Genomic DNA, 26,629 nt, shown 5'->3' on the forward strand with positions numbered 1-26,629 from the left:
TGGCCACCTATAAGTTTATCAGGGGTGACCACCAGGATCTGGGGGAGATATCTGGATTTTTTAATTTTTTTTTTTGCTGGGATCCTATGACCCACTAGGGTAGGGGGCTGGACTCAATGATCTTCCAAGGTCCTTTCCAGCCCTAATATCTATGAAATCTTCCAACCCCCGCCTCAAAAACAAACCCCCAAACCACTATTTTGACTTAAAACTATTAGGAGACTTAATCTCTGTCCAGTGTCTCTTTGCTTGAGGGAAGAAATGGCCAAGATAGAAGTTCCCAATTATATCTTGTGTTCTCCTATTTATATAGCATCTGACAGACGCTTCCCATGGTGTACGAAACAAGTGCCTCCAGCTAATAGGTTATCTTGGATCTGTGGAAAAAGGTGTTACAAAAGAAGCAGAAAGCCAAGCTACTAAGGATGTCCAGAAGATAATTGGGGACCACTTCAGTGACCAGGACCCACGTGTTAGGACTGCAGCTATAAAAGCTATGGTAAATGCTCTTGGTGCATTGGAGTAAATTGGGTGGCTGGTTATAAGAGAACTTGTACAAGACAGAAAATGCATCCAGAGGAATTCAGACTGGGAGGTGATGTGGTAAATTATTTTGATTAGTGTGGAAATTAACATTGCTCAAGTAACAATAAAATGGATCTTGAATAAGTGGGAGAGAGAGCCAGGGTCTTATACAATACTTTAGTTTTTTAAAAGAGTATCATAACATTTTCACTGTAGTGGCTGCAGTTTTTTTGTATTGGTAACCATAGCACTCGCCTTTTAGGTTGGCATGAAATCTTTCTTTGCCTCAGTTATGCTAGATACATAGAATGATAGAAAAGTGAGGCTGAAAGGGACCTCAGGAGTTTGAATCTAATGGAGGTGATCTTTTTGGCAGGTGTGCCACAAATTATCCCTAGACATTCTTTGAGTGATGTTCCCATCACTTTTCCTTCCCTGATTGCACTGCTTTCCCCCCACCTGCCCTGTGCGTCCTTCCTGATTTGCTGCTCTGCTTTCTGCTCCCTGCCCTGTCTGCCACTGTTGCCTCTCCCCTGGTCTGCTGTATGCCACACACGCAGACTACCAGTACCACTTGTGGCACATGTGCCATAGGTTGGCCACCCCTGATCTAGTCCAACCCACTGCTCAAGGTAGGATCATTCTTACCTAAACCATCTGAGACAAGTGTTTTATATAGTCTATTCTTTAAAACTTTGTAACAGTTTTTAGAGGCACTCAAAATTACTTACCCACTTCTGACAATCCTGACTGCATTTTCTTGCTACTGTGTTAGTCATTTTTCTTTAGAATAATCTCATTGGAAGTTCATCATATGTAACAGCCAGTTTAGAAAAGTGAAACGCATTTTATTTTTAGTGACAGCTGATAACATTTTACCAAATACATATTTCCTTTAAAAATGAATGAACGGAAGTGTGGAAGTCCTGTCTGATTTATCAGAGTCTTTTGAATATATGAAGCAGTTTTTATAATGAAATGATGCTTAAGTTAGAATTGTAAAAAAGTTAACACTGTCTTAAGCAACATAGATGTTATATTCTCATAAATGTGCCTTTATTTGATAGAAATAGGAGCATGGATTCTGTGATTCTATAATGTTTTGTTTTTGTTTCATTTTGCTTTGTTAAATTGAGACTCAAGAAATTTTGGTATGTCATAAATTCAAGAGTCATATTCAAAGAAATATGTTATTTCAGACCTAGGGTTACAATTTTTCAGGGAGAAATTGCCTTGCTTGTATAATATAAAATAAGATGGTTAACAACTCGGTAGAGTTCCTGGTTAAATATAGAGGGAATCAATGAGAGTAAGTAGCTAAAGACAATCAAATGGCAGGAGAGGAGCAAGAAACATGGAACGTTTTGCTTAACATTTCTGATCTTAATATCGGGTGGGTTTTTTTTCTCTAGCTGCAGCTGCATGAAAGAGGATTAAAATTGCAGCAGACTATTTACAGCCAGGTAATGCTTTATGTTTAATATTAGAGCATTTATTTTTGGTTTCTGTGCAATCCAAGAGTTTGGGGAGGGGAAGTAGTATGTTCAGAGTCCATGAACTGAGAGGTATTTGCTTTCTGAGGATATAATCAAGTACCATGCATCATTGTCTTTAGTAACCTAGGTTTGAAAATGCAAGTCTTTTTCAACTCTTGTTAGTGGTTAGATGTATATTTCTACTGGAGGGCAGAGCGGGTTGGGGTAAAACATTTAATTATAGCCTGCAGTGTGCATATATAGAATCCTTTGGAAGTTCAGATGTGATATGGGTTCACTTGCATGGGTAAGGTTGCAGGATCAAGACCTGTGAAAGTGAGAATAACCTGAATGATAGATCCTTGTACTATCAAACATTCTTTGCACGTCTCTGTTAATTCAGTTAATCCAAAGGCTCTCCTGAGTTAGACCGAACTGAGCCTATAGATATTACATAGAATTAGTGGAAAGGACAACATTCTGGTTGGGACTCGATGGGGAGACCAAATATATTTTGACTTTTAACCTTACCTAGCTGATAAAACAGCCTTTGTAGAAGATTCATGAGAACTTTAATGAACTTGGTGGAGGATTTTAAGACGTATTTGTTTTGGAAACTTTAATTGCAGGCTTGCAAACTGCTCTCAGATGATTATGAACAAGTGCGCAGTGCCGCAGTTCACTTGGTATGGGTCCTCAGTCAGCTGTATCCAGAAAGGTATGTACCATATGAAAGTTAAGAGAAAAGTGAAGGAGGTATCATTCTTTGAGTTTTCTGTGTCAAACAGAGTTGCTATTTAAAAGAGTGTTGGATATTAAATGCCTGTATACTTGCTTAAATCAAAAAGGGGCAGAGAGATTAGACTAGGAAACTTTGGGACTCTTCCTTATAATCATTGTGTTACAGTAGTAGATGTATAGCATTATTCTTTGTTTTGATGGCTTTTACTATGAATAACATTTTATACAAAAGCTCAGCAATATAGTTTACATGATGTGCTATTGTCTTGATCAGCATTGTCCCAATTCCATCTTCCAATGAAGAAATCCGCCTAGTGGATGATGCATTTGGAAAAATTTGTCACATGGTCAGCGATGGCTCATGGGTTGTTAGAGTGCAAGCTGCTAAACTGTTGGTAAGTTTTAATTTTTCTCTTATGTTCATAGAGGGTCATAATGTTTGTTTGATTTAGGAGGTATGAAGAGAACATTGGGTTTTATTGCTGGTTGGGAGTGCATAGTCCAGTGTTTAGACCAATTAATTTTTGCCACAATTTGAAGGCACTTTCAAGGTGAAAGTGGGGGTGGGGATTACTTGTGTTCAGAATATTAGAAACTGGATTCCAAGCTGGGCTCTATAGTTGTCCTTCCTGCGAAGTATGGGTTCCCCAGCACAAACAGGTACTCTTTTTACAACTCTCTCATCCTACCACTTAAAGCCCAGACTTGTGATCCTCAAGTGATACAGATTTTGGAGAGACTAGACTGGGCAAAATCAACAGCAGATACTCAAACTCTTACTCTCCTAAATACTGTGGAGATGAGTACTTACATATCATCCTTAATACATGGAAATTGGGCCTATCTATGCTGGGAGAGCTAGTTAACAGATTCTGCTGTGTTAAAATCGAAAAATTGTGTTCTTTGTCATTCTTGGGATTTTTTTCTAGGGATCTATGCAGCAAGTGAGTTCTCATTTCTTAGAACAGACACTTGACAAGAAGCTGATGTCTGATCTGAGGGTACGTGAACATTGTCTTCATTATCTTGTACTATGCATAGTGCATTGCAATTGTACAACAGGTATGCTAATGCCACGCTGATTTGTTTATCCAGTTCACACCTTGGGGCATGTGAGAACTAATTGATGATGACGGGTTTTCTGTTAGGTTAAAGCCAATGAAACATTTTCCAGTTTAGGCTGCATTAGTTGTTGTGTTCTTGTAATAAAGTGCTTTAGGCTATTTTAGGTTTTGGTGGTGAGGGGAACATTAGGAAGCACATCTAACAGCCCTGTAGTTGTATGGCTTTTCATTGACAACAAGAAGATGAAGTTCTAGTTTTTGGAACAAGCTATACCATTATTGCCCAACCTTTTGGCCCTGTGGGCCAGATCAGGCCATCTGGAGGCTGACTGCCCACAGGTCCTGGCACTGTACTCTTCCTGATCCCATGCTCCAAGATTGAGTTCTAGGACACTGGCAGTGGCCCCTACCACTCCCCACATCCTGGGATTGGGTCCTGGGGCCCAGGCCTGCCCCCACCTGGCACTGTGCGCTGGATTCAGGTGCCAGATCTAGCGTGCAGAGGGCCTGGGGCTTTTCATGGAAATTTGATAATGGGGGAAATGGGTTACCAAATTTCCTAACCCATTCCTAACCCTTGTGTGCTAGATGGCAGAGCGTAATGGGTGGGAGTTTGAGCACCTCTGAGTGAAATGCAGAATCTTGCTGGTCATTTCAAGTGATGGCAGATAAAGCAAGTGGCTGAGAATTGGGAGACTTTGGGATTTTATTGCTGGCTATGATTGATTCACTTAATGTCTTGAGAGAAACCCTTCATTTGGTTCAGTTTTTCCATATAAAATGGTGATCATTCCAAATTCACTAATCTTTGTAAAGTGCTTTGGAACCTTGTATGGAAGGTGCTCTAAGATTGTGTGTTTGTGCGCGCACACATACACTTAAAATGAAGTCTTTACAAGATGCTGACTGACACATTTTAATTAATAGGTTGTCATAAATCATGTAAGATGGACAAAAATAGTAGCATCAGTATTAGGATTTAACCACAGCTTAACAGGTGTAATAGCAAAGTGACATTTAACAATGTGTAAATTAAACTATTTGTCCTTTCCCAGCAAATTGTTGTTGTGATTACTAATTTTCAAATATGGAGATGGTAATTTTCAGTTTTGGTAATGATGCCTCTCTCTTTATGATCAATGTTGAAACTGCTGGTTACACCTTCTTGTGGAATTAGAACAGACTATTCAGTACATCAGTCAGTCATTTTTTTTTAAATCTGTTGGTTGCAATGGTAAAATTTGTTTGTTCAGAGGAAGCGAACTGCACATGAACGAGCCAAAGAACTCTACAGTTCTGGGGAGTTTTCAAGTGGCAGAAAATGGGGAGATGATGCCCCCAAAGAAGAAATAGACACAGGTGCTGTGAACTTGATTGAGTCGGGAGCTTGTGGGGCCTTTGTCCACGGCCTGGAAGATGAGATGTATGGTAGGTAAAGAAGGGAGAACTTGCATTTAAGGTCCAGGATGTATTGGGTATTGTAGCCTTTCAAAATTCCATTTGCCCCAAACTATTTTATTTTCCATAGTGAAATACCTTATTGCAAAACTCTTCCCATTGCAATTACAGTGGCCACAGTATATAGGCAGCTTTTCTTCCTTGTTTTGTTGTTATTCATGCTTTTGCCAAGCTGATGTAATGTAATATAAGTATTGATACAAGTCAAACAGTCAATGTACCCAGAGATGAGTAGTTTCTAAGAAGCAGCTAATTCTTAGTTAAGTGTCTTTAAAAAGAGATAAAAGGTATCATTTTGGAACCAAGAGTTCTAGTTTTTTGTATGTCTTTTTGTCTCAGACCAACACGGCTACCAAGTACACCCCTTTAAAAAGAGAGGCAGCTTCTACTGTTGAAAACCCCCATTTGGAGTTTTCCAGTTCACGTAAATAATTAGATTACATCCTAAGCTGGAACCATTTGTTAGTCTTGCTAGAAATTGATACATCCTGTAGAGCAGGGATGTCAAACTTGTCTGGCCCCATGGGCTGAATCAGGCCCATGGATCTCCCCATCCCCCCATGCCAGCTCCTGCTGGTCCTGGACTAGGGAAGAAGCCTGGTGTTCCAGGTGCTTGGCTGCTGCTGCAGAACATGTCATGGTGCCAGGTTTCTTCCTGTGGTGCTGCTGGGACTGGTGCCACAGGTCTCACCCAGACACTTGGCTATACCACAGGAAGGTTCCCCCTGCCCCCTATCAAGGCTGTGTGATGGATGACGTGGCTCTGTGGGCTGGATCTAGCCCACGAGCTGTGTGTCTGACACCCCTGCTCTTCAGCAGTATTTCCAGACCACCTTGACCCAGCATCCTGCTACTCTACCCCACCCCACCCACTCCTGCCACCTTGCAGGATTGGAAAGAAGGATATCCACTTTTTTTTGACTTGGCTGTCGCATAGATTTTATTGATGGCCTCAAGTAGGCTGCTTTACCTTTGTCCCAGCTTCCCTATCAGTAAACTGGAGATAATTCTCACTTCTCAGTAGTCCTGTGATATATGTGAAAGGTTAATGTCTGGGAAGTATTTTGAAGATTTTTGAGCTGTGATTGTTGAATGCTGCTTTTCAGTTTATTTTGCAGAGGTTAAATTAGGTAGAAGAGGGGTATACTTGAAAAAAGTGGCCCTGTGAAAATTGTAGTCTAGGGATTGTCTTGTTACCCCACAACTTCTATAATAGGTTTGCCTAGATTACAGCTAATATTTTATGGTATTCTCACTTCCATGCTCATCTTGGGATCTGACAAAAAGCCTTGGTTCTTTCTAGCTTAACAATAACAGATTTTCTTTCTCTTGGAACAGTTGTGTTGGATTTATAAATCACCGTGTGGAGCCTGCTGCCCCATAAATGTTGGCACCACGGCGACAAAACAGTAGAGCTTTTGTCAGTAAAATTGTCCGACTTGGAATGCACTCACATCCATTGAATAATGTAATCACACCTCTGACCACTACTCCCAGTCCCACTATATGCACAACCCTGTAGGCTCCTTGCTTTTCGTGTTCAGTTTTTGAAGCCATCTCCTAGTCTACCAGCCTGTCAGAGCAGTCAGTGAAATTATTCATCTCTGGTGCCTTAACACTGCTGAGGAGGTTGGTGGTTAGGGGGAAATCTTCTTCTGTTGCATCTTTCTACTTAATCAGAGGCATCAGAAAAAAACTAATTCATCATACAGCCTAACGTGCTCTATTTACAAACCTAATTAATTGTTCCCAAAATGAGCTTGTTTGGATGAAAAAGAAATTTCATTAAACAATAAATTGCAACGTTTCAGATTAGGCTCTCTTATGTTTCTGCTCTGATGCATATGTCACAGAAGCTGGAGGGAAATAATCTTTTATCGTCACTTAAATTTACTATGTTTGGAGGTTCTTCAGATGCACACAATATTTGTATATTATGAATAAATGCTAAGTATTTGATCTCTACTGGTCCAATAGCATAGGGATGGTTAGCCCTGTTAGTCTGAAGTCAAGGAGAAGGTAGGGTAGAGTGGCATTTTAGAGACGAGCAGATTTAGAGAAGTATGAGCTTTTGCAGGCAACAACTTACTTTGTCAGATGCCAACATACAGAATTTGCTCTGAGACATCAGCAAGCATTGTCAGATGGCAAATTTTAAAAGTAGGCTGTTGCCTATGAAAGCTTATGGTTCTGAACCAGTTAGTCTCTCATATACCCCGCCCGCCCCACACCTTTATTCTTATAACATGGAAGTGAAATCCTTTTTTGGATGAATGCTACTGTTCAGTACTATGTAGAGTACTACACAACAAGCTGAGGAAGGAAGTGAAGAATACTTCAGCCAGTTGAAAGGGCAGGTCATGTATAGGGAGGTAGAATGCCATGCTCTTAATGTGTTGGACCAAGATACTGGGGTTAGAAATCTAGTCCTGCAAAATGCTGCATTAATTCATATACCACAGCCCCTCTCCCCGCTGCCCCACATAAAACACTCTCCTTATTTTGGGAAGGTAGAATGTAGGAAAAGACTTCTGTAGAGGCTTCCCTGTCACAGCGTTGGCTCAGCCAAGACTGGATCTTTTGGGCACATGTAGCAGGGATGGAGTTCCATTGTCAGTCACCCCCCTGCCCTTCCCCTTTGCTGCTTCCTTAACACAGCCGCTGACAATTCAGCAGTGGTTGTCAGAGGGTTAAACCTATAGATGAGTTGGCCCTGCAGCAGGTGGAAGGAGAGCGATGCTGAGACTGGGAGTCTGCCCAGTGCCATGCTGAGCACAGCTCCCTACCGCCAACCCACCACAGAAATCAGTTTTCTGGCTTGTCATGCATCCCAGTTTTAACTGGCTAATTCTGGGAGGTGGAGGGGAAATGCATGTGGCCTGCAAATAACTATGGTATGCCTCGAGATCTCTAATCAGCACCAGGTAAAGGCTTGGTGTTGTGCCTGACAGTATCTCTAGCAGCACTTGTAAATACTAGTATGCATTATGCTGAAGGTGATACCTTCCAGGTTAGAGGCATTCATTCAGTACTAGGTTGGCACGGATGAATTCTACCTGCTGAATTATCTCTGGGTTTTCCTTAGCAATCTTCTGTCATAGGCCTGAGTTTTGCTTAGTTTGGCCATTAGGTGGCATGGCTTTTTTGACCAGTGTTAAAAAAGTGAACAATATAACATTTTCTTCTCTTTTCAGAGGTTCGGATTTCTGCAGTCGAGGCCCTCTGTATGCTGGCTCAGTCTTCACCCTCTTTTGCAGAGAAATGTCTTGATTTTCTAGTAGACATGTTTAATGATGAGATTGAAGAGGTGAGATTGCAGTCGATACATACCATGAGAAAGATCTCCAACAACATCACGCTGCGAGAAGACCAGCTTGATACTGTTCTGGCTGTCTTGGAAGTAAGCACTCTGTTTGGGAGGGGTTTTCTGTGTACATTGTAGGAGTTTTAGAGCTATTACCTTTTCTGTATAAAATCAGATTTTAGACTACATAGAATATAGCTGAAATTTTCAAGTGTGGCTAGAGATTTTGGGTACCCCTTCAAGGTATTTCAAGCTGAGCATTCATATATTGAGGCACTTAAAATAATTTAAGTCTTTCTGAAAAATTTAGGCCTGTATCTTTTTTTCTTTTATTCTAATTCTTCATACTTTAGCTACCATTAGGGGTATATACAGACATTCAAGGAGGTTTATGGGGAAGTTGGATCGTGTTTAATAATGGCTACCCCATCTAACTTTGTTTGCTCAGGTGTGGACCTTACACTTAGAGCCCTAGTTAGGTGGATCTAAGTGTGAAATGTAGAGAAATTCAGGACAGCTATATTGGTCTAAAAATGGCTGACCCAATTTAAGTTGACCTCAGAGGTAGTCTGACTTAGGTTTGGGTCTGGCAAGACTGATTTTAACTGAACTTCTTTACAGATCCCAGCATTGCCTCAGGGCTGAGAAAGCTCAGCTGCTGGCTGTAGTCCCAGGGCTTTGCTTTTTCTATTACTCCCCCGCCCCATGGACCAAACAGCTCCCCCACAACCCCTAAGTCTGCCAAACTCCTCATCCCGTAAGCTGCTCCTGGTGCATTGCTGCTGTTTGCCAATGCCGGGAGCCAAGTGAGGAAGTTGGGGTTGGGGATGGAGGGATAGGGGTTGGTCTGCTGCGGTGGAGATTGGTGTTTGTGTGGGCATGGAGGGGTTAGGGGGCTAAAAATAGCCCCTGGTCCTGGGGGTGGGGAGAAGAGCCCCCACCCGATTTCCCCCTCCACACACACCAAAACCCCCTAATCTCCCAGACTGGCAACTAGTGTTCCTAAGGTGTGTACAGACAGTCTCCGTATAGCTTCTCTCATCCTGAAAGGTCTCAGACTGCTTTAGCTAACACTTCCCAACTTGGCAGCTAAGTCATATTTGGGCTCCAACATGAGTGGTTTTAAAAATCACTTTTACTTAGACAGACAGTTAAAACTGCACTGAGGGGGATAGGTTTGGAGCTGTTCATTCCTATTGCTGCTTCCTTTAAATTCTGTTGCTTTGTCATCTGCTGCTGCTACCTCTGTCTCCTCCTTGGATCGCTCCATTGTCTGCTGTTTGCGTGCTTTACCAAACCAGGACTCTTCTTCACTTTCTTGTTTCTGCTTAGTTCTGCCACTTCTGTGATCTCTTATTCCCCTCTGTTTTAGCTCCTCCCAAGCCCTGCAGCTATCCAACCCTTTATGGCCATCTCCACTTTTGTCACTGTGCCATATTTCTTATGATTCCTGTGCCTGTCCTGGAGTTTGATGTTTTCACTGTGATCTCTTTAAAGCCTGCCTTTAGATGGAACACAGTTACTTTTTGAAGTTTAGTCCACTCAACAGTGGCCATTTATTTACCAACCCTCAAATAAAAAGATACTGAACATCACTGTCATTCCTCCATTCTTTGATCATTCCTTGCACTGCTTCTGAACATTGATTTGTTTGCTTAGACTGTGTTCCTTGACAACAAGGCCTCACTGCTCCTTTGTTTGAGACAGTGCTGACTAAGCTGTCTGTGCTCAGCAGATCATGGGTAAAACCAATCCAGTCAGCTCGGGCGTAAACCATGAAAATACAGTGGTGTAGAGCAACACGCCCCAAGCATTGGCAGACGAGGGATGTTGATTTGCAACTGCAAGGTGTTTTTAGGCAGATAGAATGTAATTATCCAAACTGGAATTCAGCCACAGCATCATGTCTAACATTTCTAAGAACAGTGCTGGGAGACCGTGGTGCTACGGTGCATGTTAACACGGCACTTCTTGGCAGCCAAGTGCCCCTTGAAGTGTCATTGCATCCTAAAAGGTTGGTGTAACAATGCAACATTTTGCAGTTCCAATGTATTGTGTGATTGGACTGCATTGTTCAGTGTGTGTGTGTGGGTTTTTTTTTTTTTTATATATAATCTGAACTCCCAGTCCCACCAGCTGAACCTGGCATCCTTCTTGTCTGTATGTTATCACCACTAATAAACATTCTCCAGGCTGCATTATGTCTTGGGGGCATGTTTGCAAACCCACTAAAGAAGAACAGCATCTTTCACTGAACTGAACGGAGGCCTTTTCCCTGTTCAGTGGCCCTCAGGATTGATTTTCAAATGCTGAATAATGGAACATTTCTTCCTAAAGGGAAAATGTGGTTTTTCAGCCATTATCATCTTAACCATGCAGTAGTTTCCCAGAACTTCTGTATATTTGCCATAGACCTAGGGGCTTAATTCTATAAACCACAGAAAAAGAGGCAACATCTTTAAAATATGCACACACCCACTCATGTCTTGTTTTTTAGGATTCCTCCCGAGACATTCGGGAAGCACTTCACGAGCTACTCTGTTGCACCAATGTTTCTACGAAAGAAGGCATCCACCTTGCACTTGTGGAGCTACTGAAAAACCTAACTAAGTATCCTACTGATAGAGAGTCCATTTGGAAGTAAGTATTGCTTTTCTGCATAGTTCTCACTTGTTTATTTGTTTAGGATGCTTCTATATTCTTTTTAATACCTGGATGTTTTATTTAAATGAAATACATTCACTACTGATGTGACTTCCTGTCCCCTTGTCAAAACTGAGGACAGAAATGGTACTAAACATTGTTTAACTGATACCTGAGGTGGACATTCAGATAGAATATAGCTACCAGCTATATTTGCTAGCATGCCTATAGATCAGGGGTGGGCAAAATATGGCGGCTCAGCTGTAGCAGCTGCATGGTGCTTTGCAGCCAGAGCTGCCACCCATGCCAAAGCATGAACCTGCCCACAGGCATAGCACACCCAGCACCCTCCTCCTTCAGGAGCCCTGACCTGGAAGCTGCCAGCCACATTTGGGCAGCTGTAGACATGGCTGGCAGCTGCCAGGTCTGGACTTTAGGGGGTGGGATGTGCTGCGAACAGGTGGATTTGGGCTGCAGAAGTGGGGGGGGGATGCTAATGTTGAGGGCAGGTTCAGGTTTCCACACTGGTTGCAGCCAGGGGTGAGGAGGGGAGGGAGTTGTGGCTCTCAGTATGTCACCAGAACTCCTTAAGTTGCCTGCCCACCCAAATAATTGCCTACCCCTGATATAGCTGAATCCCACTAAGGATGACTCCACTGATCACTCCCTTATCATAAGTAGCCACTTCAGAGTATTCCCAAGGTTTCCAGAGTAGATTATTTTTATTCATAAGTTTAAATATAAGCGTTTTATGGTTTGTTGTATGAGTGTGTTGTGTTTTTTTTTTTTTTTTTTCTGGTAACTAAAGAATTCATTGAATATTAATGTTATACTCTTCTGACTTTTTGCATCGTATACTAATTGACAGATGTATTAGTTATGGGTACATTGTCCTGTTGTATGCAGGGGGGTTTTCTAGTTGAGCACTATAATGGACATCTGGGTTTTGTCTTTCATGTAAGGATGAGCAAGAAACAGAAGCAAGAGACGTAAGCTTATCAAGCTCTTGGATTGAAATGGAAATGTTGGAATTCTTAGATGTATTTCTTTTAACTGCTTTTTTCCTAATAGGCTTTTACCTTGTATTATTATTAAAATATATATAATAATTAAAAGGGAGAGGTGGTTATTTGCTAGTATTTAGGATTTGACTTTTTCCATAATATATTGCCCCAAAATATACCAGGTATTTTAAGGACATGTAGTAAGACAGTTTCTTGCTCCAAAAGGGTTACAGCCTGTTGCTTGATTTTTTTTTAATTTTTTTTAATCCCTCTAGTTATATTTTTGGGTTGTGTTTTTTCAAGTTATGCTTTCAGTTTGTTAGGCTTCATAAACTATTAATGAAATATTTAAGACTGTTCTTCAGAGTAGGGTAATTCCTGGTTCTAGTTGGTACCTCTGGGTGCTATTGCAGTATAAGTAAATAACATAGACAAAGATCATAATATTGTACATCTTGCTGAATGGTCCCTTGTTTAAAAGTGTTCTTGCCTGTGCATTTTCAGATGCTTGAAGTTCTTGGGAAGCAGACATCCAACTCTGGTGCTTCCGCTGGTCCCAGAGCTGCTGAGTACACACCCGTTTTTCGACACGCCAGAGCCAGATATGGATGACCCAGCCTGTATCTTTTTTTTGTTGCTGTCAAATGGTTGTGCTAGCTTCGAATCTGTACTTATTTGTCTAATTCTCAAATTTTGTTACGCTCCTGAAAGCCTACAGCAGGCAAATCCTGTTTTGAGAATTTATTATGCCATTTAGTTTTATTACTCATCCAAGGGTGGATCAGGTTTTCAAATAACTAGGCTACCTGGAACCATCCTTTTAAATCCCAGCTGCTTCTAATTAGCCAGTTATGCCTCAGAGGAATAAACTGGCTACCATGACATTTGTAGTTCGTCAGGTCAAACCATCATAGTGCTGATGTTAAGGTGGATGGTTCCTTTAACCCTTTTGTTGACGAGGGGGTGTTTAGGACCTTTGCCAAAACTTCCCCTTATTTCACTGTTGTAGATCCACTGGTTCACTACTTTCTTTCATTCAGAGGTGGCTGAAGTCCATTTGTGCTGTAATTCATGGTCTTTGGGACTCTGTTTTCTTTAACAAATCCTTAAGTTCTAGTTTAAGTTTACAGGTTAACATCCTTAGTCACTGTTTGCATTTGAACATCTAAAGCACTAGAATTAGTTACCATTGTCATAATCATCATTAACAACGGAATATAAAATACAAATTTTTTTATTGGTTATCCTCCTCACTTGTCTAATTGCAGACGTGATATTGTTTACAATGTGTGCAGAGAAAAGTTGGACTGGAAGAGATTTCTCTCACACTTCTCTGAGATGTTGAAACAAGTCCCCAGGCTCTCAGAATCTCCCAAGGGAAATGAAAGGAATCTGAAATGAGTTCAGAGAAGAATTTATACCTAACCAGGCAGTTAAATGCAATAAATTGAAACTTCTTTTGAGCCAGGATTAGAAAAATTTAGAGGAAGAAGATTCTTTCAGTTTATATATAGTTTTTTCTTATTCCAGTTCAGAGGAGGTTGGTTAACAAGTTCTCCCCAAATGACTGTGTGTACAACTCCTGCTTCAGAAGAAGGTGTTGGTTTTAATACAGAACTGGGAGCCAGGAACTCCATAGTAAAGTTCAGTAATGTGATTTGTTGGTGAAGAAGTCATTCTCTGCAAAGTGTGGCTTTGATTTCAAGCAAAACCATTTGCAAATTTGCACTGAATTAGTCAATGAGTTTCAGCTGAAGATGTTCTGGGAGTAGATTCACCAAACAGTAAATGTGTTGGAGAAACTTTTTTTTAAACCCAACCTGTGGTTAGGGCATTCGTGCAGGCTGTGGGGGAAACAAGTTGGATTCCCTCCTTCCAGCTCCCAGAAGATTGCCCTAGCCCCTGTGGCCACAGGGTGTTTGGAGACAGGATGCCCTTAGCCTCTTTCCTTAGAGCTGTTCCACTTTAGGTAAGAATCTCTAATCTTCATTGGATATGGGGCTGGAATCCAGGTGTCCCAGCTCTCACATAAGTGTCCTGACTTCTGGGCTGTGGAGTCACTCTACAGTCAGTGTTCAGTCATGGTATCCATGTAGCACAGTGTATAGCATGTACCCTTGCTTTCCTCCCTTCCATTGCTTCTCCGCTTTCACCAGTATGATGATGCACCAGTCTGCGGACCACACTGAAACATTTAGTGCCTTTTATATCACATATTTACTACTGTTGATGATGATGATTATTATTTTTCATTCTTGTTGTACAGAACTTCATAAATACTCTCCAGGCAAGGAAGTGTTGTTCAGTGTTTGTTTAATTTGCCATTCTCTGAAGAATCTAAAATCACCTTTTTCTTTCCCTCCTTTCTCCTTAACAATTTAATTAGATATTGCTGTTCTTGTCCTCATTTTTAATGCTGCTAAAACTTGCCCAACAATGCCAGCCTTGTTCTCAGATCACACCTTTAGGCACTATGCCTATCTTCGTGACAGTCTCTCCCATCTCGTCCCTCCATTGAGAGTAAGTTTAGTCACCTTGATTTGCACTTTGGTGTTGGGAATAACCACTCATTTTCTTGATTGCTGTGAATATTTAGTGGAGGTATTCCTCACTTTTTTTTTTTTTTTTTTAAAGAATACTGGCCTTCCTTAACCACTTATTTCCTTTAGGTGGGTGAGTATTTGCATTTGTATTGTAAGAGCAGCAAAAAAACACTAAATAATTGCAGTGTGGGTTTTGTAATAGTGTCTAAGAGAAAGGTCAGGGTTTTTTTTCCTGTGACAGGCAGTGTTAACTAGTTCTTAGAAAAAGAGACTGGAAGGTAGGACTCCTGAGATCTTCACGGTGCTGCCTGTGACTTGGTGAAATTCAGGTCATGTGGATAGTGTGCACAATTAACTAATTTCTGATTGATTTTGATTGCATTCATGGTTGATTATGTCCCGAGACATCAGGTGGCCTTAAGTGGGCTCCTGTACGCACCTGCTTTGCATGCAGGGGTGAATTTTACTTTGTGATCTTGGCAGTGTCACTTAGCCTTAATCTCTTCCTCACTGTAAAAGCGCGATGTTTCCCTCAGAGGTGTTGAAGTTTTTAATTGTATTGTACTTGAGACCTTTGGCAAGAGGGAACTAGTGTTATGCAACAAAGATATGAAACTGTAGGCTATTCTGAACTTTAAAAAGTGTTGAAGTTCTCACTTTGGGCTCATCTTGTTTAATTTTGGACACGTTTTGAGATCCTGTTATCTGGACTTAAGACTTTTTGGTTTCCTTTTGTTCAGTTACCAGGTAGAAAGCTGGTGTCCTCCCCTGTGTCCCAGAGCATTACACCACATGAAGATCCTTCCCAGCAGTTCTTGCAGCAGAGTCTTGAGCGAGTTTACAATCTTCAGCACTTGGACCCACAGGGCACACAGGAACTGCTCGAATTCACCATACGGTAAGGTGTACTGACTCTTGTGACAGGGAAAAGGAAACTAGTTCCCAGGTTTTATGAAATAGCTCCTTGATTCCCAGTACTGTTGTTTAGTTTCCCAGTTTCTGAGGGCTCTTAGATTGAGCTCTCTGCTGGAGAGAATAATTTGATGAACAGTACTTGGGTTATATAAAATGTAATGGGTGTTCCCCACCCCATTACCACTATTGGCATGGAAACTAAGCAGCTATCTTGTATTTAGAGTGGCCATGTGTATGCAGGCAGATCAGTTGTCTTCAGAGTTTTCTTCTGTTTGTCTGAAACCTTTAGGTTGACCCTAAGGTCTGCATCCCTACCTCTGCTTGTCCAGTTCTAGCTGCCACAAAATTCAGAGATCAATGCCCAGAAGGGGTGGAGAGGTGGGGGAAGTAGCACTTCTGGTGAGTGTTCTTCCCACCAATCAGTGTCGTTGAATGGTCTGGCCCTTTCACCCCAGTAGTTATTTTGGGGATGATATTTGACTTTCAAAGTTGTTGTGCCCCACAGCCTGCCTTAGTTTAGATAAAGATGCAGTAGAGCTTGGAACTAGAGGTTTTGTGCCGCCTCTCCCATTTCATCTACGGATTGATTAATCCCCATGAACAAATTTAAAACAACTTGATTGTAATGCAAGTCTTCTGGGGGTATACAAGAGACTGCTGCCCTGACTATTGGGTAGGGGGAAGGAAGGGAAGAAGTAGTAGAAGACTCCCTCCTCCCTTGCCATTAGTATTAGGTAGAGAAGTCATGTACAGCCCAGTGAAGTGGCATGTTTTGCTGGTTCTCACTTACAGCTCTAACTGCAGCAGTTTTGCTGGTGGTTAGAGCATGGGCCATGTGGGTGGGGTGAGAGAGAGACTTTTTAGCCAGTTGCTTAACCTCTGTCTCAGTTCCTCCATCTGCAGATTCAGAACTCTGCTTGCCTTGCAGGGGTGTTGAGGCTTAATTAATGTTGCTATAGAAATGAGCATTAACTGCATTGTCAAAGCACAGGAGGAGGAGTTTCCTGGCTAACTGTTAGTTAGAAAGCAGCTCTCCTCCACTCAGAACATAAGCACTCATTGAGCAGGACACGGGGAATGGTCCACAAGGAGTATGTGGTTCTTTCTTTTAAAATGGCAAGGGTGGGCGTGAATGGCTCTATGTGCCCCAAGTTGGATTTATGTGGCTGCGTCTAAGGAAGGAGCTGCTGCTTTGTGTGGGAAGGATCCTTCATGGCTGTGGAGGCTGGGATTCTTATAGAGTCTTTCCAAATTGACAGCAAAGGGCAAAACAAATGGCATGTTTAGTACTGTCTTAAGCTGGGAACTATTTCACGAACAGCAGGTTTAATTAAAATGAAGCCCCTGCTACCTATTATTATAAGATGCCTACTATAGGGGTCAAGCAAGGAACCACAATGCTGATTTAAAAGATAAAGTTGAAAATAATACATTGCAAAGCAGAATTCAGAACAAATGACAAGGAGATGGGCTCTGTTTATTCCTTGGAATTCTATAGAACTGGAGACATGGATGTTTTCTTGCTAGAAACCTAGATTTGGTTTAAAATGTCACAAAAGCTGGAGCAGTAAAACCTTGCATGTTCTCTTAGATTGCCCAGTTTATTCTGAGAGCCAACATGGCTTACTGCTACACTGGTATTTGTGTAGTTACTTGTTATGTATTACATTATGTAACCATATCTTGTAGATTGTACATCAGACTTGCAAAGTAAACCACATTTTAAAAATGCAGCTATATTTCAAATATAACAGGTTACATGAGCCCAGCATGTTCCAAATCATCTATTTTAGCCAGTACCAGTAGTGAGATTTCCCAGCTGATTAATACAAATGGACTGTTTGCTGCTCTGAAAAAATCTGGAGCGTTTGAGTTAAATCTGAAGCTGCTACACTATACAGTTCCCCTAGGGCTGCAGAGTAATGCAGGCTGACAGACTAACTGCTTCTCCTGCTGTGCTCGTGTCAGCTTTCAGGAAGGGGAGAGAAGTGAGCAGGTCCCAAGGTATAGGCTGATCTGTACTGTGTGTTTTCCTACTGCTGCTTGTGGGGCTGGGCAGAGACAAGGCACAGGAGTAGGTAACATCAGAATTACCACTGCTGTAGGATTTGCAATGCATTGAGATTTGGCATTTATGGTGATTTATTTTCATCATCATCATGAAAATGATGTTTGCTTTTTCTTGTTTCTGCTCCAGTGACCTCCAGAGGCTTGGAGAACTGCAGTCAGAACTGGCAGGGGTGGCAGACTTCACTGCAACTTACCTTCGGTGTCAGCTGCTTCTCATCAAGGTTTGGCTTCCTCTGCATTTCTGAGAGCTGGATTCCTGTTGTAACTGGCTGTTGCATTTCACAGTGGCTTGCTAAGCAGCTCTTGCATATTTCACATTTTCTCCCTGTTAGTGGATCAAACGATTCCTAAGGTCTGCTTCAGGAAAACTGATTTACGGTGTGATCTCAGATGCAGTGGTACTCCAGGCACTGGCCTGGGACTGGGGAGTTTTTAACTTGGCTCTGACACTGCTTCCCCACTGTGGCTTTGGCAAGTCATCTTTATACCTTGTCTACACTGTGATTTCACCCACCAGTACAGCTGCATTCATAACTCCCTCGTGTATATATCTGGTTTACATTGGCATGTGTGGTCTGCATTGTGATCTGCAGTGTAAAAATGTGTCTGTGCTGGGGTTTGCACAATACAGCTATACTGGCTGAAATGTGAGTGCAGATAAGATCATTGAGAAGCTTTGTTCAATAGGAAATTTGCATTTTCCTATTCATGGCTGTCAGCAAGTGCTTTTGCTGAACTGCTTTTAAAACTGGTTGAACTGGTGGTGGGTGAAAATTACCCTCAGCACCTTTGTAGAAAGGATATTTCAGACTCGGGCAAGCCCAATTTCAGTTATGTTATTGAAAAGTGGTCCCATCTTTTTTTTTAAATGACAGCAGGTAAACTGATTCATCAGGAGCCATTATTGATAACCAGGTCATGTTCTTGTTGCATTTGGGAATTTGTACTCTTTGCCTCATTTTCCATTCTTCAAAATGGGAAGCAGGCTTACCAGGCTTCCAGGGATGATGTGAAAATTAGGGTTTTTTTGCTTTGAAGGTGACCTATATAAATGCAAAGCATGAATGATTTGTAAACAGTTTCCCAGAAGACTAGCATGACTACCTACTGAAATACAGCGCTGCTATGAAAATTAGGGGGAAATCAGTTTCTTTGTTCAGAGTGAATTTACAAGTTGGAATTTCTTACACCAAGCTAGCAAGTCCTTGACTCATTTTCACTCCAAAGATATTCTACATAAGCACAGTTACAGGTCAGTACACTAGTCAGTTGCTGACTCAGCAACTTTTTGCAGAAGCAGCTTGTGCTATCCATGCAGAAAAACAGGATTTGGGAGTCATTTTGAGACTTGGGGTAATTGGAGTGAACAGGTACACAGGGGCTAAGAGGATACTTTCTTGTGCTTCTGACAAAGACATGTTGCTTTGTTTGTAAGAACTGGGTGGCTCAGGCAGGGGAACTGTGCTTAAATGAGAAGTTTGATCACAAAGAAAAACATTGTAATAATAATCATAATAATTTGGAGAAAAACCATAAGCAGTTCAGAAACACCATCCATTTATATTCCTACATAGATTACAAAGTGAAAACCCTATGTGTCAAGCCAACCCCTTTCATCTGGAAAATACTATGTCAGGAAAGGGTATTATCTCCCACAAAACAGAAGTGGCTTGTACCTTCCCAATCTCTCTGGGCTGACAGGGTTCCTGACATAGAACTGTAGGTGTTCCCTTCTTTTTGGAGGTGATGGACCAGGATTTTGAGAGCTAACTCAGATGGTGCGTATACTCTATGTGTTCTGAAACCTGGCTTCTTGGGAATTCCTGTTCAGCAATATGGAAAGGAAAAAGAATTTGGAGGTAGGATGGAGGCAGTGGGTTTGGGCAGAACATCAGCCTTGCTACCTCTTACTTCTGCTGTCTGTAATTAATAAGTTGCTGTTAGTGCTTATTTATCACCTCCTTGGCCTCTTGCGGGGGTGGAGTCATGGACAAGAATGTTCTGGGATACCTGGAGCTGAGAATTTTTTGAGTTTGGCTCTTAGTGCCTGAAATCTGGAGTTCTGTGACACCCACCATATTTTTATTCCTGAGGGTACCACAGCATGATGCTGACACATTCTTGAGGAAGAAGAAAGTCAGTGCTGCTGTTGGACCAGCACAGAGGGGTTGTATGGGAAGAACACCAAGCTTATCTAGTCTTTATTCCTAAATCTATTGAGCACTTCATATTCCCAGTAGGGTGTATTAGCTAATTATGAACTGTCCATGGTTTGGTTTGGTTGGTTTTTTTTGTAGGCCCTTCAGGAAAAACTGTGGAACGTGGCGGCTCCTCTGTACCTGAAGCAGAATGCATTGGCATCAGCAGCAGCAAGACAGGTGAGACTGAAGCCATGTCTTCCAAGTCAGGTCCTCTGGGTAGAGACCTTTTTCTTTTGTGCTCTATGCCTATGACACCTATGTAAATGAAAAATGCCAGTAATCTTGGATTCCAAAAGCCATGTGAATTGTGTGTGAAAGATGAGCCAAATATGAGGGGGTTTTTTTACTTGCTCCTGACCCCTGGAATATTGGAGAGATGCTTTATTGCCTGGATGCTGATTTAGAAAATAATTATGTAAGTAGCAGGTAATCAAGTGGTAGTTTTATGAGAAATTAACTGTAACCAAGATTTTTAGGATTATGACTTCTTCAGTATAACTAAACTGATAGCTGAAAATTAGAAGTTCTCTGTGTCAATGTCAGAAGGTATAGCTAGGTGGTTGACTTAATTCCAGTTGAATCTGAGGCTGATAGTCATCTGGGGAGTCTGATAAGGAATTCTGATGGCCTTCTGGGGAGTCAGCTTGCAAGATCAACTCAGCTCCAGCCCCCTTATATGCGACAGTCTGTATTTTAAGCACTGACAGTCAGTTTTAAAAGAGCCTTAAATGACAGTGGAGCAGCGGTGAAAGCTAGAAATTTAGAATCCATGACTGCTTTAGAGATGGAGTGTGTGTTATTGTCTATGAGCTGGACCTGAGGTATACAACTCTTTTTGTTCAGTTCAGGTTTGAGACTGAACTGAACATCTGAACTTAGGAAAAATGTGAATGCAAAACCAAACCTTGATTCGTGCCCATGTTTAGTATGGGTAAGAGCCATCTGTGAGCCAACAAAGGCTACAGCTGCAGACACAATGCTGACCATGTGCAAAAAAACCCCAAGCTGGAGAACCTAAATAAAAGTGGACAAGAAAGCAAGCTATTTAACAAACTGGAAACAAACCTAGACTAGCAAGGAGTATGTCGACCTGCTGGGAAAAAATATTGACGCACTCAGTCTCCAGTTAATTAAAATGTAGCGAGAGGTAGCTATCTCTGTCTGTCAGAGCCTTCTATGTTGTAGACGGCTGCCCCTAGAGACTGGAGGAAACAAATGTCTATCAGCCTTGTAAATCTTTCTCTAATTGCAGTATCTTTCTTGGGAGCTCTGCCCAGCAGCACATCCTCAGGGAGGCTGATATCTCATCTGATTGCACCTACAGATCACTTAGCAGCCAATAGGATGAGTGAGCCTGTCCTATCATGTCATTTCCCAGTACCTGAGTTCAGTATGAAATGCTGATTATAGAGAAGCTAGCTACCTTTAACTCAAGTACTTCTTTCATCTACTTAAACCTATCTTCCTCTATTTCAGTGGCTGTCAAACTTTTTAGGCTCAAGGCAACCCTCCATAACTCTTCTGAATTTTGCAACAGCCCCATTGAGAATTGTTGAGTTAGTCTAAATTCAGAAAAGAGACGGAGGGAGTCTTGAGACTAAAAAGGTAACCACTGATTTAGTTGAGGGTAGTGGGGGCGGGGCTTAACCCTGCCATGCTATGCTCTTTCCACTGTGTGTCCCCTCCTAGTCTCCAGTTTGTACCTGAGGGGTAAAGGTGGTCCCTGCTGCTAATGTTGCAGCAGGGGCCACCTTTACCCCATGAGGTCTCGTGTACCGGCAGTGACCCCCAAGCTCCTCTTGCAGGTTCCAGGAGCATGGGAAGCGTGAAAGGGATGAATCAAGCTGCTAAGCTAGACGGGAAGAGAGCTTTTACCTCTCCATACAGGAACTAGGCAGCCTTAATGAGATTTTGCAGTTCCTCCTTCCTCCCCAGACAGCCATGGCACCCTGGTTGAGAATCACTGGTCTACTGAGTAATATATTGTAGCATTACAAATGGAATATTTGAAATAATCCAGAAAGATGTGTGTGTTATGTGGTAGAGGTGCACCGACATCAATCCGTATCGTATCTGTACCAATAAAAGGAAAATTAACATTATCAGCAATCAGCTTTAATGGCCAGTGTGGCCAATAACGTCACCGATAAATGCCACGTGCTTGCATGCGGCCAGGAATGCAGCCCGGCAGTTTGGAGAGTAGTGTTTGGCCTATAAGTCTGTTTGGGGAAAGGGGAGGCACCAATTGAGGCCCCCACGGTGAGGGAGAGAGTAGATCAAGGGCAGGGGCTGGTGCTGTCCGGCTGGGGTGGGGCACAGGGCCAAGTTGTGGGTGGCTTGTCCAGGGTGTGGCTCTTGCCGCTGTGTGCACCCAGAGGGAGACATGAGGGGGACAAATGTGTCCCCCCAGCATGTGTGCCCAGGGTGAGGGCAGACTGCCTGCTGCAGGCTTGGACCTGGGGGCTACGCCAGCCTCTTTCTGGCAGTGGGGCTGGGCTGGGGCTGTGCTCAGGGTGGGTAATGGTAGAGCTGGGAGGAAGGGCTACGGGTAATTTTGTGCGGCTGTAGTACACCCCGTAGCTCCCCTTTCCCAGCTCCGGCTCTGCCTGCCCCAAGCGCAGCCTTGGCCCAGCCCCACTCCCAGGAAGAAGCCGGCACAACCCTTGGCCCTGACCCCACAGCTAGCAGCCTGCCCTCACCCCACACTGAGGCTTGCTGGCTGGATGCTTCTCTCCAAGCTGCCAGGTTGCATATTGGTTATCATACGGGTGGGCAATTATTTTGACTGGAGGGCTGCTTAACAGGTTCTGGCGAGCTGTCAAGGGCTGCAAGGGCAGCCCTGCCCCTTGACAGGTGCCCATGATTGCTGGCAGAAGCCCCACTCCCTAATCTGTGACCTTTGCCACCTGATGTCCCTCCCCTTGCCCTGGAAGTAGTGTTTGGGAAGGAGGTTTGCCATCTTGCAACTGGAAAAAAAACAAGTTGTATGCTAAAAATCAAACGTCCACAATAATGTATTTTAATTTTATTTAAAATATTTATTTTCCTGATTTGTGTGTGTTTGCATTGTGTACGTAGTGGTGATTGCATAATAGCTCAAAATGAAGTCTTACTCTTGTATATTTTAGGGGATCTGGGAGGAAGTGTGGGGTTTGTTGGGGGCTGTGCAGTTATGTGTGGATGTGGGTGGGTATGGGGGTTTGTGGGGATGTTTAGATGGGTGTGTGGATTGGTATGGAGTTTGTGGGGTGTGTGGAGGCAGAGGGTGGCTTGGGGTATGTGTGGGGGGTGGGAATGGAGTGTGTGGGCAGGGGGTGTGGGTGCATAGCAGTGAGTGGGACCCCCACTAGAGGTGCATGGGTGTGTGGGCAGTGCATGTGGGGAAGGGCGTGGGAATGTGAGGGAGGGTGTGGTTTGTAGGGGAGGGTTTGTGAGTACGGTGGGGTGTGCATGGGAGCCCATATGTGCATCCCTTGAGCTGGTTAGCACCTGCCCCTGCCCTACAACAGCCTGGCACCTGCACACCCTGTGGTGCCTTCCTAGCAGTGCCCAGGCCCACCCTGCGTCCACTCCAGACTCACCCCGGCAGGAGTGGATCAGCCAGAACCCAGGCACAGCTTCAACCCAGCATGCCCTGTGCCTGTTCCACACCGCCCACCTGTGGTACATCCTGCTGCCTGCTACATCCTTTCTAGGAAGACCAGATGGCAGCAGCTTCTTGTACCTGGTGTTGCTGCTGGCCCCAGCCCCGCAGTACTGGTGGGGACCTTTGCTGCAGAGCCCTGACCCCGCACCTGCTCCAGACTCACCTGCTTGCACTAAACTGCGGCAGCAGCAGCGCTGGCTGGGCAGAAAATGTGGCCTTTCCCCATTGTTGCTGCCCGGTGCTCACTGATACAGCCACTTGGAGCCCATGCAGAGCTGCCCTGCATCTGCTCTGCATTGTCATCGCTGCTCCGTGGGCAGCCCAGAGGCCGCAGTGACAGCAGCGGAACCACAGGCAGCCCAATGCCTTGGCCGGGCGGCAGTAAGGGGGATGGGGACATTTTTCCTCTGCACTTAGCAACAGTTTCTGGCTGGCGGCTGCTGCTGCTGCTGCTGTTTTAGCATGAGCAGGTGAGCCCAGAGCAGGTGCAGGGTCGGGGCTGTGCAGCATGGGTCCCCACCACTGCTGCAGGCCTCGGGCCAGCAGCAGCTGCAGATGCAAGAAACTGCCACTGCCAGATCTGCCTAGAAAGGCAGTCCAGATGCAGAGCTGCCCCAACCCCTCTGGATGCCCAGGGGGAGTCAGGACGTGCCACCTCCTGACAGTGCCTGTGCCAAGCAGGATTGAGGCACACACTGCAGGCCAGATAAAGCCACTCCATGGGCTGGCTGTATTTTGCCCACCCGTGGGTTATCAGATTGATACTGGCTGATATGGCTGGTTAATAATTGGCCATCAGTATTGGCCAAAAAAATCTTTATCAGTGCACCCCTCTTGTATAGTGTAGTTATCACTTAAAATGGGTTGTGAATTATTTCATGACTGTAAGGTTGATTGCAAGAGAATTGAGTATTCCTTCTTTAAAAAAAAAAGAAAAATCCATAGGAAAGTAAGGTTGGAAAGGGTATCCCAGTCTATCTAGTTCAAGCCAGGATCATCCCTGACTAAATCATCCCGGCCAATTATCCATCTAGCCAGCTGTAGAAAACTTCCAAGGATTAAGAATCCACAGCTTCTCTAGGCAGCCTATTGCAATGAGTGACCACCTTTGTACTCAGAAAGTTCTTCTTGATCTCCAACCTACGTTTCCCTGGCTATATTTTGAGGTAATTGGTTCTAATCCTGTCCCCTGTCTCCATCACCTGTAGTTGCCGTGTCGATATTTGAAAACTCTTATCAAATTCCTCCCCCTCACCCCAGTCTTCTCTTCTCCAGACTAAATAATGCTACTTTTTTTCAACCTTTTCTCTATAAGTCTTTCCTCTAAGGCCTCTAATAATTTTTGTTGTTCTCTACTGGACTCTTTCCAGTCTGTCCACCTCCTTGAATTAGTAGCAGATTGCTCATCAAGAATGATGGGAAGGAGGGGACGGGGACAGAGACCTGTGTCTACCCCACCCCCTGTCTGGGCCCGTTCCTCCTCTTCCCTCCCCTGCCATGTCAGGGCTGGGCCCACTCCTCCCTTCCCTCCCCACCCCCTTCCCCTTGTCGGGCCCAGGGCTGCTCCCCTCTTTACCCCACTGCCACTTGGGGTCTAGGCCCACTCCATCCACTGCCTCCAAAGCGGGGACGGGTGGCAAGGTCAGTGGCATTGGCCTCGCCCCCCCACTCTGTCCCCACAGTCATGGTGGCGCCCCACCACCACTTCCTGTCTGGGATGCTCTTGGAGCACTTTGGTTGTTTCAGACAACCAATCAGAGTGCAAATAAAGTGTTACGGATAAACAAACTACAGCCTTTATAGTATTAGAATGGGGCCCAAAACTGGACGTAGTACTCCAGATGAGATCTCACCAGTGCTGAATAGAGCAGAAGAATCACTTCCCTTGATTTGCAAGTGACACTTCTGTTAATACAGCCTAGTGCTGTTGAAGTGAAGGACTCTAAATCACTTATTTCAGATCTGAAGCACCCTCCTCTTTGGAGTCTGCTACCTTCTGCTGCTTACCTTTTAGATCAATGGTTGTTAAGCTTTTCAGGCTCAAAGAACCCCTTGGAAAATATAAGCTCTTCGTTTTTGCTCATATTTTTACTACAGAAAAATACCATGGCAAGTCTTTGGTTGCAAAGAACTCAAAGCTTACAACAGGGCAGAATGTTTTTAACACTGTGGATTCCTATTTGAAATCTCTGTTTATCTTGTGAATCATATCTGCACACCTAACAGAGCAAATATTGCATGAGACCAAATGGCACCTCTGAAAGGATCTCGAGGGACCCCAGGGTACCATGGTTCAGAGTCACTGTCTCGGACTGGTACAGCAGGCTAGCGTGAGTAATATAGGGTGTGGCTAGTGAGTATGCTGCCCTGAAGAGCTTACTATGTAGATGCGAGGAGGACAGGATACCGGAGAAGACACAGAGAGAGGAATGCTTATTTCCACAAGGATTGTGCATTGTATTTCTTTAATTTACATGAAGATTTAGATTCTGATGCCCTTATGCCTGTTAGGCAGTATATCGTGGGTATAGTTCCACTGAAATAATGGGGGGCTACTTGTGGAATAATATGCTACTCAGTAAAGGCAGAAGAAGTAGAATCAATGACCGTGCCTGCCGAACAACCTAACAGTTTGATAATCAATTAATCCCATGTTGTCTATACTGTAGATTATGGAAGAAACTTACAAAATGGAGTTCATGTACAGTGGAGTGGAAAATAGACAAGTGGTCATTATTCATCACATGAGATTGCAAGCAAAAGCGTTACAGCTTATAGTGACTGCACGTACCACAAGAGGGTAAGAATTGCCTACAGTCAAGGAGATGGGGCTTCTTGAAAGGAAAACTGTAATATAATAGCCTCCTTCCCTTGCATGTGGCTGAAAACGTCATTGTTGTCATCGTCAGCAATCCCTCAATTCGAGAAGGATTTCTACCACGGCTCATTGATAGGTCTTGAGTTGACTTAAGAGTCCAGTCCTTGAGCCACAGATCTTTCTGCAGGAGTTGCAGGTCTTTCTGCAGGGTAGGGTAGGCCA

At 43.5% G+C, this 26,629-nt stretch overlaps 1 protein-coding gene across 4 annotated transcripts in view; it reads left to right on the forward strand.

Annotated features, from left to right (window-relative positions):
• Positions 1 to 26,629, forward strand: part of INTS4 (integrator complex subunit 4) — a 55,213-nt gene that overhangs the window by 13,174 nt on the left and 15,410 nt on the right. For all 4 annotated transcript variants that reach the window (XM_019530429.1, XM_019530430.1, XM_019530431.1 and 1 more), the window contains 14 exons: positions 314 to 499; positions 1,938 to 1,988; positions 2,630 to 2,718; positions 3,016 to 3,136; positions 3,671 to 3,742; positions 5,059 to 5,233; positions 8,458 to 8,663; positions 11,065 to 11,207; positions 12,719 to 12,834; positions 14,601 to 14,734; positions 15,498 to 15,655; positions 17,870 to 17,963; positions 20,040 to 20,120; positions 26,259 to 26,389. In XM_019530429.1, coding sequence (XP_019385974.1) covers positions 314 to 499; positions 1,938 to 1,988; positions 2,630 to 2,718; positions 3,016 to 3,136; positions 3,671 to 3,742; positions 5,059 to 5,233; positions 8,458 to 8,663; positions 11,065 to 11,207; positions 12,719 to 12,834; positions 14,601 to 14,734; positions 15,498 to 15,655; positions 17,870 to 17,963; positions 20,040 to 20,120; positions 26,259 to 26,389 — 1,757 coding nt within the window. The remainder of the gene's footprint in view (positions 1 to 313; positions 500 to 1,937; positions 1,989 to 2,629; positions 2,719 to 3,015; positions 3,137 to 3,670; positions 3,743 to 5,058; positions 5,234 to 8,457; positions 8,664 to 11,064; positions 11,208 to 12,718; positions 12,835 to 14,600; positions 14,735 to 15,497; positions 15,656 to 17,869; positions 17,964 to 20,039; positions 20,121 to 26,258; positions 26,390 to 26,629) is intronic.

This window comes from Crocodylus porosus, unplaced genomic scaffold, assembly GCF_001723895.1.
Source record: "Crocodylus porosus isolate Cpor-Errol unplaced genomic scaffold, CroPor_comp1, whole genome shotgun sequence".
Lineage (NCBI taxonomy): Eukaryota > Metazoa > Chordata > Crocodylia > Crocodylidae > Crocodylus > Crocodylus porosus.